This window comes from Hemicordylus capensis, chromosome 6 (assembly GCF_027244095.1).
Source record: "Hemicordylus capensis ecotype Gifberg chromosome 6, rHemCap1.1.pri, whole genome shotgun sequence".
Classification (NCBI taxonomy): domain Eukaryota; kingdom Metazoa; phylum Chordata; class Lepidosauria; order Squamata; family Cordylidae; genus Hemicordylus; species Hemicordylus capensis.
The window spans coordinates 4,513,958-4,526,076 of record NC_069662.1 but is presented as its reverse complement, the minus strand read 5'-3'; the positions used below and the strand labels follow the sequence as shown (position 1 = coordinate 4,526,076).

General features: G+C 50.6%; 1 protein-coding gene across 1 annotated transcript in view; it reads right to left on the bottom strand.

Moving 5' to 3' along the window:
• IPO4 (importin 4) overlaps positions 1–10,044 on the bottom strand; it is a 36,110-nt gene extending 26,066 nt beyond the window's left edge. The window contains exons 1-8 of the mRNA XM_053265144.1: positions 9,692–10,044; positions 8,539–8,625; positions 6,638–6,717; positions 4,273–4,314; positions 2,476–2,605; positions 2,169–2,348; positions 1,443–1,508; positions 276–377 (exon numbers count right to left, since the gene is read on the bottom strand). Coding sequence (XP_053121119.1) covers positions 276–377; positions 1,443–1,508; positions 2,169–2,348; positions 2,476–2,605; positions 4,273–4,314; positions 6,638–6,717; positions 8,539–8,625; positions 9,692–9,760 — 756 coding nt within the window. The 5' untranslated portion in view covers positions 9,761–10,044. The remainder of the gene's footprint in view (positions 1–275; positions 378–1,442; positions 1,509–2,168; positions 2,349–2,475; positions 2,606–4,272; positions 4,315–6,637; positions 6,718–8,538; positions 8,626–9,691) is intronic.
• Between the last annotated feature and the right edge of the window lie 2,075 nt (positions 10,045–12,119).

The following is a 12,119-nucleotide window of genomic DNA, read 5'->3' as shown; positions in this document are numbered from 1 at the left end:
TGATGGCCAGATGGAACCCCCAGGTTCAGAGACAGTATATCTCTGAATACTAGTTGCAGGGGTGGGGAACCGCAGGCAAGGCCACTGCCTTCAAGCCCCACTGGTAGACTTCTAAGAAGCAGCTGGTTGTCGCCCTGTTGGAAGCAGGATGCAGGGCTAGATGGATGCTTGGTCTGATCCAGCTGGGCTCTTCCTACATTCTGTTCTGCCTCCAGCCAGAAGAGGGAGCCAGAATGCAGGAAGAGAAGAACGAGCTACAGGTGGGTCGTATTCACCTCCAGGCAGAAGCCAACGACCTCTGAGAGATGCTGAACGATGATCGAAACTTCAGTCTCCATGAGCTCATCAAAGACCTCCATCACTTCACTAGCCTGGGCCTGGGGCATTGGGAGAGAACAGAGATGGAGACATGGTGGCTTAAGGCGGATTATACACCTAGCACAAAATAAGACACTCATGATGTGAGAACATTGCGCCTGACACAGATGCCCCTGAGGGGTAACCTGAACCCTTGCTGAACAGGCAAACGGGAATACGTGGAGAGCTTAGCTTACAGCCAGAATCACGGGAACATAGGAAGCTGCCTTATACAGTGTCAAACGCTTAGTCCATCTAGCTCTGGACTTGTGGTAGCAAGCATGACTCGTCCCCTTAGCTAAGCAGGGTCCGCCCTGGTTGCATATGAATGGGAGACTAGAAGTGTGAGCTCTGTAAGATATTCCCCTCAGGGGACGGAGCCGCTCTGGGAAGAGCAGAATGTTTCAAGTTCCCTCCCCGGCTTCTCTCAGATAGGGCTGAGAGATTCCTGCAACCTTGGAGAAGCTGCTGCCAGTCTGTGAAGACAATACTGAGCTAGCTAGACCAATGGTCTGACTCAGTATACGGCAACTTCCTATGTTCCTAGCTCAGTATTGTCTTCACAGACCAGCAGCAGTTTCTCCAAGGCAGGAGTCTCTCTCAGCCCTATCTGGAGATGCTGCCAGAGGGGAAATTTGGAAACTTCTGCACGAAAGCATGCAAGTGCTCTTCCCAGAGCGGCCTCATCCCCTGAGGGGAATATCTGACAGTGCTCACACATGTAGTCTCCCATTCAAATGCAAACCAGGGTGGGCCCTGCTTAGCAAAGGGGACAATTGCTGCTATCACAAGACCAGCATTCCTTCTAGATGTGAATGTACCACCACCACCCCCATCCAAGGTGATCTGTAGGAGGCACTCCCTCCATGTAACTGGGTGGTCCCTGAACATGCGAAGGAGAAGCCAAGTAAAACACGCATGCACGCTTCATGCTACAGGCAAACAAAGGACAGAGGAGCGGGGGACAGGCAGGAGCCACGCCAACTTGCTATGGACCCAGGGCACCGGTGGGCATTTCTCCAGTCTCACCCAACCCCTAAATACGCAGAGCAGATGCACACAGGAGGGGCATGAGGGTCCCTTACCTCGTTGACTCGAATCAGTTCTCGAATGGCCGCTATCAGCTTTGGCACCATGGAAGACATCAGATTCTGGGAGGAAGAAAGAGGAACATAGGGACGTGCCATATACCAAGTCAGGCCCTTGGTCCATCTAGCTCAGTATTCTCTACACAGACTGGCAGCGGCTTCTCCGATCTTGGAGATGCTGCCAGGGAGGGAACTTGGAACCTAGAGCGGCTCCATCCCCTGATGGGAATATATCTTCCAGCGCTCAAACTTCTAGTCTCCCATTCAAATGCAGCCAAGGCAGACCCTGCTTAGCTAAGGGGAGGAGTCATGCTTGCTACCACAAGACCAGCTCTCCTCTCAGAGGAGGTTTGTGTATTTCGGTCAGGTAGGGACATGGCAGGAGAGAATTAAAAAACTGTGCAAGAAACCTCTTGTAGAAACCACTTGCCTCAAGCCGGGAACAACACCTTGCTCTACAGGTGCACAATATGCACGCCTTTTCTTCCCCACATACAAACAGGACACGCAGCTCTCCAGTGACACAGCAAGGCACACAGTCCAATGGAGAAGGAAAACCCCTTGCCACTAGACCCTCTGCTCCTAGCTGTGTGCTGTTTTGGCCTCCAAGGAACCACATCTTCATACCAGTTGGCAAGCGGAAAGATACAGTCCCCGGAAGAGGCCGGGATTTCAAGGGGACGCATCTATTGAGTTGCATGCACGTACACACGTTCCCCTCACCATCTCCTCGGAGCCCAGGCCAGCCGCCATCGTGCTCAGGCTCCGCAGCGAGTAGTAGAGCGTGGCCGGCTGCCCGCGGTCATTGAGCATCTGGTGGAAGAGGCGCAGGAGATCTTTGTAGTGAGGAGCGAAGACCTCCGGGTCCAGTTCCAACGCAGAGTTGAGCAGCAGCAGTCCCACCTGTAACCAGCAGGGGGCGCAAGCACAGGCATCTCTTTACTCTTTCCAAGAAACCCGGAACCACCAGGATCCTGAACCCGGTGTCCCCGCTTTTGGTGCTTGGCAATCCCAGCAGCCCTGGCTGTACCTGGCACTGGGTGGGGTCCTGGGAGCGGGCTCCGTGCTGGATGACGTGGAGCAGCTGCGGCCATTTCTCCAGCGTCTCGTTCTTCAGGATGACGGCCGCCAGCTGGGCCAGCGCTAAGGAAACCTTATGGCTGGGGAAAGAAGCCGGGGTGTTGGCGGGGTGGGAAATAGGAGAGCACCTGGGCCCCACTTCCAACCATTGCAGCCCCACCCCCACATCTGCCTGCACTGCCTTGAAAAGACATAGGAACACAGGAAGCGGCCATATACGGAGTCAGACCCTTGGTCCATCGAGTTCAGTATTGTCCGCACAGACTGGCAGCGGCTTCTCCAAGGTTGCAGTCAGGAGTCTCTCTCAGCCCTCTCTTGGAGATGCTGCCAGGGAGGGAACTGGGAACCTTCTGATGTTCTTCCCAGAGCGGCTCCATCCCCTGAGTTGAATCTCTTACAGTGCTCACACATCAAGTCTCCCCTTTCATAAGCAACCAGGGCAGACCTTGCTCAGTTATGCCTCCAGCAAAGCCAAGGAAGAGATAGGAGTCAAAAATGAAAGATCAGCCCTGCTGGGGCAGACTAAAGGTCTCTCTAGCCCAGCATCCTGTTTCCAACAGTGGCCGGCAAGACGCTTCTGGGAAGCCCACAAGCAGGACATTTAAAGTAACCGCCCACACCAGTATCATCAACTAGCATCCAGAGGTATACTGCCTCTGAGGGTGGAGGTTCTCGTGGCGAACAGCCACAGATAGACCCTCTCCTCCTCCAAGCATTTGCCCAGTCTCCTTTCAAAGCCATCGTACTCCACACACCCCTCCCCAATTTCAGAATGTGTTTAGACTGTCCACCCAGTTCTGTTCTCATGGACAACGGATCCCTGATGGACAGCACTCCTAGAAGGCCAGTTTAATGGCAGGTGAACCAGCCCCACTCTACAAACTCCCCTTTTGATGGGGCCAGAAAAATATTTCAGGGCCTCAGAAGCTAGCTCCATGCAAAGGAGGGGAAAAGGTTATTTAGATTCTGTCTGTTCTATTCAGAATATTTATACCCCACGCCTCTAGTATACTACTGCTCGGGGTGGCTCACAACAATAACATAGATACAAAGTAAAATAAAACTAATATAATTAACAGTTTAAAATTAAAAAATTAAAATTAAAAAATTGAAATTAAATTAAAATGTAAACAAGTTAAAAGTCCAGACTAAAACCACAGTTTTGTGGTTTCAAAGCAGTTTCAAATTATAAAAATTAAAAACTAAAGAACCTACTAGATATAACCAAAGACAGAGTGTTTTGTGTTTTTTAAGTTGTTTTTAAAAAAACACTGAGGGAGGGAGCATGGCAAAGCTCTTCAGGGAGGGCATTCTAAAACCGAGGGGCCACAATCGAAAAGGCCCTCTCTCTAGTCCCCGCCAACCGGATCTCCGTTAGTGGTGGGGCCATGAGCAGGGCATTCATAGACTTCATTTTATGCTAACTGAATGTCCTTTGGTTTCAGCCACTAAGACAGGGGCTCTTAAACGCGAGTCCTCAGATGATGTCTGACCAACTCCCATCATCTCCTGCTACCATGGCAAGTCATGATGGGAGTAGTAGTCCAAGAACACCTGCAGTAAGAAATAATACCGACCAGGTGCCTGAATTTGACCCAGCAGCAGAAAAGGGATCTTCCCCCCTTTACAATACTCCACACATTAGTGACACCAAGTTCCAGCCAAGAGCATTCTCAGAAACTTAAGATCTCCAGCAGGAGCAGCAAACTGGAGAGAGGCGGGAGTTAATGTGAATGTCAGGACTCACTCTGCTTCCTGCTGCAGCGTTGCCAACACGAGCTTCTTCAGCCTGGAAGAGACCAGATTTGGCATGTTCAGGACCACCGTAGCTACTTAACTGAGAGCCAACATACCATCATGGCTAAGAGTGAGCTACAAACGAGCAAAACCCAGATTGAAAGGTTGTATTTGTCATGACGTCACTAGCTGGCCTTTGGCAAATACACAGGGAAATCGGAAGCTGCTCTATACTGGACCAGACCCTTGGTCCATCCAGCTTAGTACTGTCAGCACTGATGGGCAGCAGTTCTCCAAAGTTTCAGGCAAGAGTCTTCAGCCTTCCCTGGAGATGCCAGGGAGCGGACTGGTGACCTTCTGCACGCAGGCAGCCAGTGAGCGCTGGCCCCATCCCGGGGGGAATAGCTTACAGTGCTCACATGTAGTCACCCATCCAAATGCAAACCAAGCCAGACCCTTCTTAGCAAGGGGGCATTCATGCTTGTGACCAAAGACCTGCAGGCATGATTGCAGCAGCAGCTGACTTTGCAAGGTTGTTGTAAAAATTACTGCAATAGTATCTATGAAGCTCTTGGAATGATCAGGTGCTCAGTTAATTAGATGAAGACCGCCCTCAGAGCATCTTCTTTTCCTTCCTTCAAATCCCTCAAATAAATCCTCATCTCTTCCACAAAGCCTTTGGCCCAGTTCCTTAATCCCCATTACACAGGGGTTCTCAAACAGGGGTCCTCTCAGATGAAGGTGGACTACAACTCCCATCATCCCCAGCCACAATGATGGAAAGTAGTCCAACAGCATCTGGAGACCCAAGGCTGGGCCTTCCACAATCCACTCTCAGAGAGAATAAAAATAAAATATGACCACCTTATAAACTACTGCTTTTCTTTACAAAGGAAATCTTATAAATACACCTTGTAAATCCATGAAAGACTGTTCCCGGGTGCTGGTTTTGACCTTGAAAGCCTTTAATGGTTTGGGCCCTGGATATCCGAGGGATCACCTGCTCCCAAAGGTTGCTGCCTGCTTGATGAGGTCTTTGGGGGGCAGAAGGGGGGCCCTGCTCCGGGTGCCGACAATGAGGGAGGCTCAGCTGTTGTGCTTGCGGGGCAGGGCCTTCCCTGTTGTGGCCCCCGGACTCTGGAATGCTCTCCTGGTGAACATCCGCTCCTCCATTGCCATCAACGTTTTTAAGGCGTGTGAAATCTTGGCTTTTTACCCAGGCTTTTACACAATGGTTCCTATTGCTGCTGCTTTGTATCTTTTATGGTCATATTGCGCTTGTTTTTAAACGAGATCTGTGTTTTTATATTCTAGCTAATATTTTAATTGCGTAAATTTTTAGAGTCTTGTTTTAACTTTGCTGTGAACCGCCTTGATGTTGTTTTAATGAAAGGCCGCATAGAAATTGAATGAATAAATAAATAAAATATTACTGCTGGATATGAGGGAGATTCCACAGGTCACGACAGGGTGCCTCCAGCGATCCATTCCTGGGTGACCTTTTACTCCTGTCTTCGTCCTGGTCATTCCCTGATCTCTGCACAACTGGTTCAGAGTCAGGACTCTTAATATTTTTATTTATTTATTATTATTATTAATATTCCACTTTTCAACAGCAAGAAAACAATCTCACGCTGCTTTCCGCCGTTAAATGAAAGAGAAGATGGCTCCCCGTCCCAAGGGGGCACCATATTTGGCCCCTGGGAGGGATGGTGTGCTGGGTGGAATAGGGACCATTGCTGGGTGGAATAGGGACCATTGGGTGCTGGGTGGAATAGGGACCATTGCTGGGTGCTGGGTGGAATAGGGACCATTGCACTCCCCCAGCGAACTACACGACACACACCATTTTAACCAGGCACCCTTGGCCTCGTTCGCAGGGGCTAGGACTACCTACTAAGCAATACGTGTGCACCTTTACTTAGGAGCTACCACAATAATACACTGAAATCAGATAAAGGGTTCCCAAGCTGTGCTACTCCAGATGCTGTTGAACTACAACTCCCATCGTGAGTGTGGAAAAGCGCCACTTTAAATCATTCCCGACCTGTGGAACCCCTGAATGATTTAAACTGATCCTTTTCCTTGGGCATTTAAATCAGTCTACCCTGTAACCAAGCCAGAGTACACCCCACTGAAACAGTCACATGTCCTTCCTTCCTTTGCCTTCATTTTCCGATTGTGTCAAATTTCAGATTGTAACCTGCCCAGGGCGGGGACCTGTCCTCTGATAAAGCACCATGCACACTGAAGGTCCTATATAGTTACAGCCCTGTAATTTGGGGGTGCTCACCCATCCCGAACAGGAATATCAGGGGCAGGAGGGGTGAGAAGAGGGTCTACTTTCCCACACTGCCTTCTTCCGCAAAACTTACGTGTCCTGCTCAGCTGCATTGAGCTTCTTCCAGTGTTTGGTCAGGCGCCTTCTCACCAACACTGCTGCGAACTGTCGAATCTGGGGAGGGGGAGCAGGTGGGGGCAAGAGCACAAGAGAGAAATTGGTGAGGAAATGGGCAGAGTATGAAGGATTCTGGGGAAGAGGAACGGAAATGGCCCTGAGCCATTTTTGGAAGGGCGGTTTATAAATCAAATGAATGAACGGACGAATGAATAACCACCTCTGCAATAAGAGGAAGGCACATGGATGTTGGACTCATCAAAGGAAAAGGCCACATAAGCAGCACTACAGAAACATCTCAGGGTATATAACTGGGTAAGGAACACAGGAAGCGGCCATATACTGAGTCAGAGCATTGGTCCATCTAGCTCAGTATTGTCTAACCAGACTGGCAGCAGCTTCTCCAAGGTTATAAATGCTTGACTAGCAGAAGACTGCCAGTTCGAATCCTCACTGGTATTATATCGGGCAGCAGTGATAGAGGAAGATGCTGAAAGGCATCATCTTATACTGCATGGGAGGAAGCAATGGTCAGCCCCTCCTGTATTCTATCAAAAGAAAACCACAGGGCTCTTGTGGACGCCAGGAGTAAAAATCAACTTTACAGCACACTTTACTTTACGACACCACAAGACCAGCTCTCCTCCCTGTAGGAGGAACATAGGAACTTGCCTTATTCCGAGTTAGACCCTTGCTCCATCTAGCTCAGTATTGTCTACACTGACTGGCAGCAGCTCTCCGAGGTTTCAGGCAGGAGTTTCCCTCAGCCCAACCTGGAGATGCTGACAGGGATTGAACCTGAGACCCTCTGCATGCAAGGAAGATGCTCTTACCACTGAGAGACATTGATAAAGAATATATATCTTGCGTTGCCTTTATGTCTTTCAGAACAGCAACACAATGCCTTTTCTCCTCCTTTCTTCGAGCCCCTTCAAGACCCACCTTCCGCACCCAACCCCTTAGCACCTAGATGCCGGACTGCAACTAACTGAAAGTAGGTGCCACAAGACCAGGAGGAGAGCTGGCCTTGTGGTAGCAAGCATGACTTGTCCCCTTAGCTAAGCAGGGTCTGCCCTGGTTGCTTATGAAAGGGGAGACTAGAAGTGTGAGCACTGGAAGATACTCCCCTCAGGGGATGGAGCCGTTCTGGGAAGAGCAGAAGGTTCCAAGTTCCCTCCCTGGCAGCATCTCCAAGATAGGGCTGAGAGAGATTCCTGCCTGCAACCTTGGAGAAGCCACTGCCAGTCTGTGAAGACAATACTGAGCTAGATAGACCAATGGTCTGACTCAGTATATGGCAGCTTCCTATGTTCCTAGGTGCTTTCATTTCCTTTCCATTCCAATGCTGCGTCCCCTGTGGCGAATTTCCAGTTCCTCAGAGTAGGGACCTCTTCTCTTGTCCTTTGTAAATCAGAAGGAATTCTCCATCCAGTCAACCTGGGCAGGGTATGGGGTGTGCGTGCATGCAAGGGTGCCTCATAAGGCAACACGTGGATTGGCTCACTTGCATGAGCCATCTGGACCACACCTTGGCCTCGGCTCAGTGGCTTCGTAGTTGGGTTGGGTTGTTAGACTAGGACAGGCCTGTGTGAGCGCCAGTCCACAAGTCACTTGCAGCCTGCACTTCCTGGCATGCAGAGCCAGCCACTGGGTTCCAAAGCAGAGGGCACAATTTTTAGCAACACATGTGCCCAGACACCCATCCAGCGAGCGCTTAATCCAGAGGTTCTCAAATTTAGGCCGCCAGAAGTTGCTGGACTACAACTCCCATCATCCTCAGCCCCAATGGCCTTTGGCAGGGGGGTGATGGGAGTTGTAGTCCAGCAACATCTGGGCCCACATTTGAGAACCCGTGGATTAAGCCCTCAGGCGATTTACCTGGGGGTCCTGAGAGTGTGACATAACCTGGCAGAGGTGGGATAGTGCTGCGGGCTGCTTCAAGGCCTCTTTCAGATGGGCTGTGGCCTAGTGGAAGAAAAGAGAGAGGAGACAGTGGGCTTTAAACCTACTTAAAACTATGCACCTGCCTCCCGCCCCAAAAGCTTCAGATTAATTGCTGCACAAGGTAACCATCTTTTCTTCCTCCAGTAGCTTTTGTGTGAGTGGCACCAACTTGTAGCCAAGTTGATGGTGAGGGCAAATTAGAAGCACAATACCTACCCAGCAAACTGAAAAGTAGTTACCAACTTTTTTTAAAAAAACCTAAAACTGCCGCAGTTTGCAGCCAAGGAATCCTAGGACGTGTGGCTCATTGTGTTTGCAGCCACTATCATTTGCCATCTTACAGATGGGGCAACTGAGGCAGAGAGATACACTGCAGTCTTGGGCATCTTACAAGCTCCCAGAAGAGGAGAGCGTGGTGATGAGATTTTGAACCCAAGTCTCTGAGACAGAGCCATTCACCGACAACATAAAGATTTTGAAAGAGCCATGCTGGTTACAACCAAGGATTTATTAAGCTTTTTGTTGGCCACTATGCCAAAAAATACCTGTGGGAAGCCCACAAGCAGGGCAGAAAGACAATAACCATCCCTTGTTGTCTTTCCCCAGCACCTGGTTATTCAGTGGTAGGATGCCTCTAAACATGGAGGCTCCATCTAGCCATTAATAATAGCATTGATATTTCAATAATATTTATATATTGCAATTAGCAGCCACCAAGTCACAAGATGTTGTGTGCCGGCTCCATCTGGCTAGGAGAAGAAACATGCAAGGCGGGGTGGGGGTGGGGGGAGGAATATTAAAGACCCCATAGGAGTCCCTCTGGGCTGTGCCCCCTACAATGAGCTCAGTTGTTGAGGGGGCAGCGCTGCTCCCAGATCAATCCTCTACATGCCACACAATGCTGGCCCTCAGTGTACAACCCCCAGAACCTTTTACCCCCACAGCAAACCCCCACCATTAGCATGCCCACGCCTGCCTGCCTGCCCGCCTGCCCCACCCACGCTGGTTCACCCCATGCCGAACTGCTGGATTCTATTTACCCCGCCCCCCGCCCCCAATCTGGCCCCCCGCCCTCCTGCTGCTCTACCTGTTGGATGATGGCATTGTCAGGCCGCAGTAAGTCTGCAAGGATTCTTTCTAGCTCCTCAGTTGCCATTGTGCAAAGAGGGAAAGAGAGCAGAGCGATGGAATAAAGTCACAGGCGGAGGGAGAGGGGGACGAAAGCCCTCTAGGTGGGGAAGTGGGGAGACCCCTAAGGGGCTGGGTGGAGTGGGGAGAGAGCCCCACCAGCACTGAAGGGGCTGGAGCGGGGCGAGGGATCCCAGCCAAGCCCTGCCCAGAAAGGCCAGGAGGGGGAGAAGGCAACAGCCCCGCCTGGGCACAGGCGCCGCCAGCAGAGGCAGTTGCCTGGAACCGTGTCAACTCCAGCAGCAGCACATGTGGAGCAGACAAGAAGCAGCCACTTCCTGGGGATAGAGAGGCACCGACAGGTGTGGGTCTTGGGCCTTGCGCGCCGTCCTACTGGCCGGGAGGACCCATTGCACCCGCTCCTCTCTTCGTTCTATTCTATGATTTATTTACCACCCTTCCTAAAGAGGCTCAGGGTGGTTTACATTAAAATAAAAAATTAATATAGGTTTTCCATTCTTTCATTCTATTCTATTCTGTTATTTATAAAACACCCTTCCTATACACACACCCCATTTGAACCAGATTAAAACTCATTAAAATTAAAACTAGATATCATTAAAAGCCAGGCTAAAAAGATGGGTCTTTAAGGCTCTCCTGAAGGCCTTCAAGGAAGATGATCCTCCAGGAGGATAAACCTGGATTTGTGTTCCACAACCCAGGCGTGACAACTGAGAAGGCCCGATTCCGGGCAAAAACCCGAAGATGGATCCCTCCTGGTGATCTTAATGATGGATCATTCATTCTGGAAAAGTTATTTGCAGGGGCGGCCAAGCTGAGGTGCTCCAGCTGCTGCTGGACTACAACTCCTACTATCCCCAGCCACAGTGGCTGGGGATGATGGGAGTTGTAGTCCAGCAGCAGCTGGAGCACCTCAGCTTGGCCGCCCCTGCCTTATGTTTTGGCAACTTTGAGCTCCTAATAGAGTAGGGGGTGGATAAGGGTTGCAGAGTTGCTCATTCATAGCAGAGAGAAGGTGGGCTGCACATGTTCAGAGGCACTCTCTGCCTCAAGAACATCAGAAGAAGAGCCCTGTTGAGTCAGACCAGTCTATTTTCTACAGCGTCTTGTTTTCAAGAGGGCCTAATGAGCCATGTTTCTGGGAAGCCCATGAGATAGGCAGGAAGGCCTTTAAGGCACACTGAGGTATACTGCCTCTGAACATGGAAGCTCAGTTTCCATCATGGCTAACAGCAGCCGCATGGTCGATCGATCCCAAACGAAGGTGGTGAATGCCCCATGAAAGCCGTCAGAACCAGTGGCCATCACATCTTGCAGCAGTGCATGACATAAGTTAATTATTAGCTGTATGAAGAAATATTTGATGTGCTGGTTCTGATTCTTCTGCCAATCCGTTTCACTGGATGACTCCAAGTTCTAGTGTTATGTGAGGGCCAGAAAGAGGGGGGAAATCTCCACACCACACCTAATGTAATAAGCCTCTGTTGTATTCCCCCACCCTTAGTAGGATGGCCAACCCTCCATGAACCAACGTCAGTCTTCAGGTTACCGTTGAGAGCAATCCTGGGGATTTTAATGGCTTGATAGTATGAATAATATTGGTGTGGTGGAGGGCAGATTTATGTCCTCCTCACTGCAGAAATAGCTTCAGGCAAAAGACGACTTTGGGTTTTTTAGCCTGCTTTCTGAAGGGAAAGGTTATGAGATCATCATGTCTGTGGGCACACCGAACATCTGTGCCTCTAGTTTCCCCCGCCTGTTGCCACTTATTTCTTTCCCCACCCCTCTGCCATTTCCCCCCGCCCACTGCTGCCATTTTCTCTCCCCCCCCCCCGGCACGGCCGTTTTGTCTCCCTCTTCACCCGCCTGTCTGCCGCCACCGCTTTCCTCTCCCCCTGCTGCAGCTTGCTCACGAACTCTCGCAAGAGCTGCCACGCATGGGATTAGCGACGGGCACACCTTAGATAAATATATAGACAGAAGATAGATGAGATTCACACAGCAGCGGCTTTTCCTAAGGAACCCAGTTGGGCACCAAAGGAGGCTGCTCGGGTTGCTCCTCTCTCTCCCACCCTACCGGAGAGCTGTCCTACCTGCAAGCTGGCCATTTGTCAAGTAGAGCTGCAGTTCTACCTGATGAATGACCAGCCTGAAGGCAGCACAGCTCTCAGACAGGGCGGGCAGTACAGAGAGGAGCAACCTGAACTTCTTGGGTGCCCCCCTTGGCTTCAACTCCCATAATCCCCAGCTGAAGGCCATGGTGGCTGGAGATTATGGGAGTTGAAGTCCAACAACATCTGAGGACCCAAGTTCGAGAACTCCTGTGCTACTGGATGCACAGGAAGTGGAATTCTGCACCCGCCTCA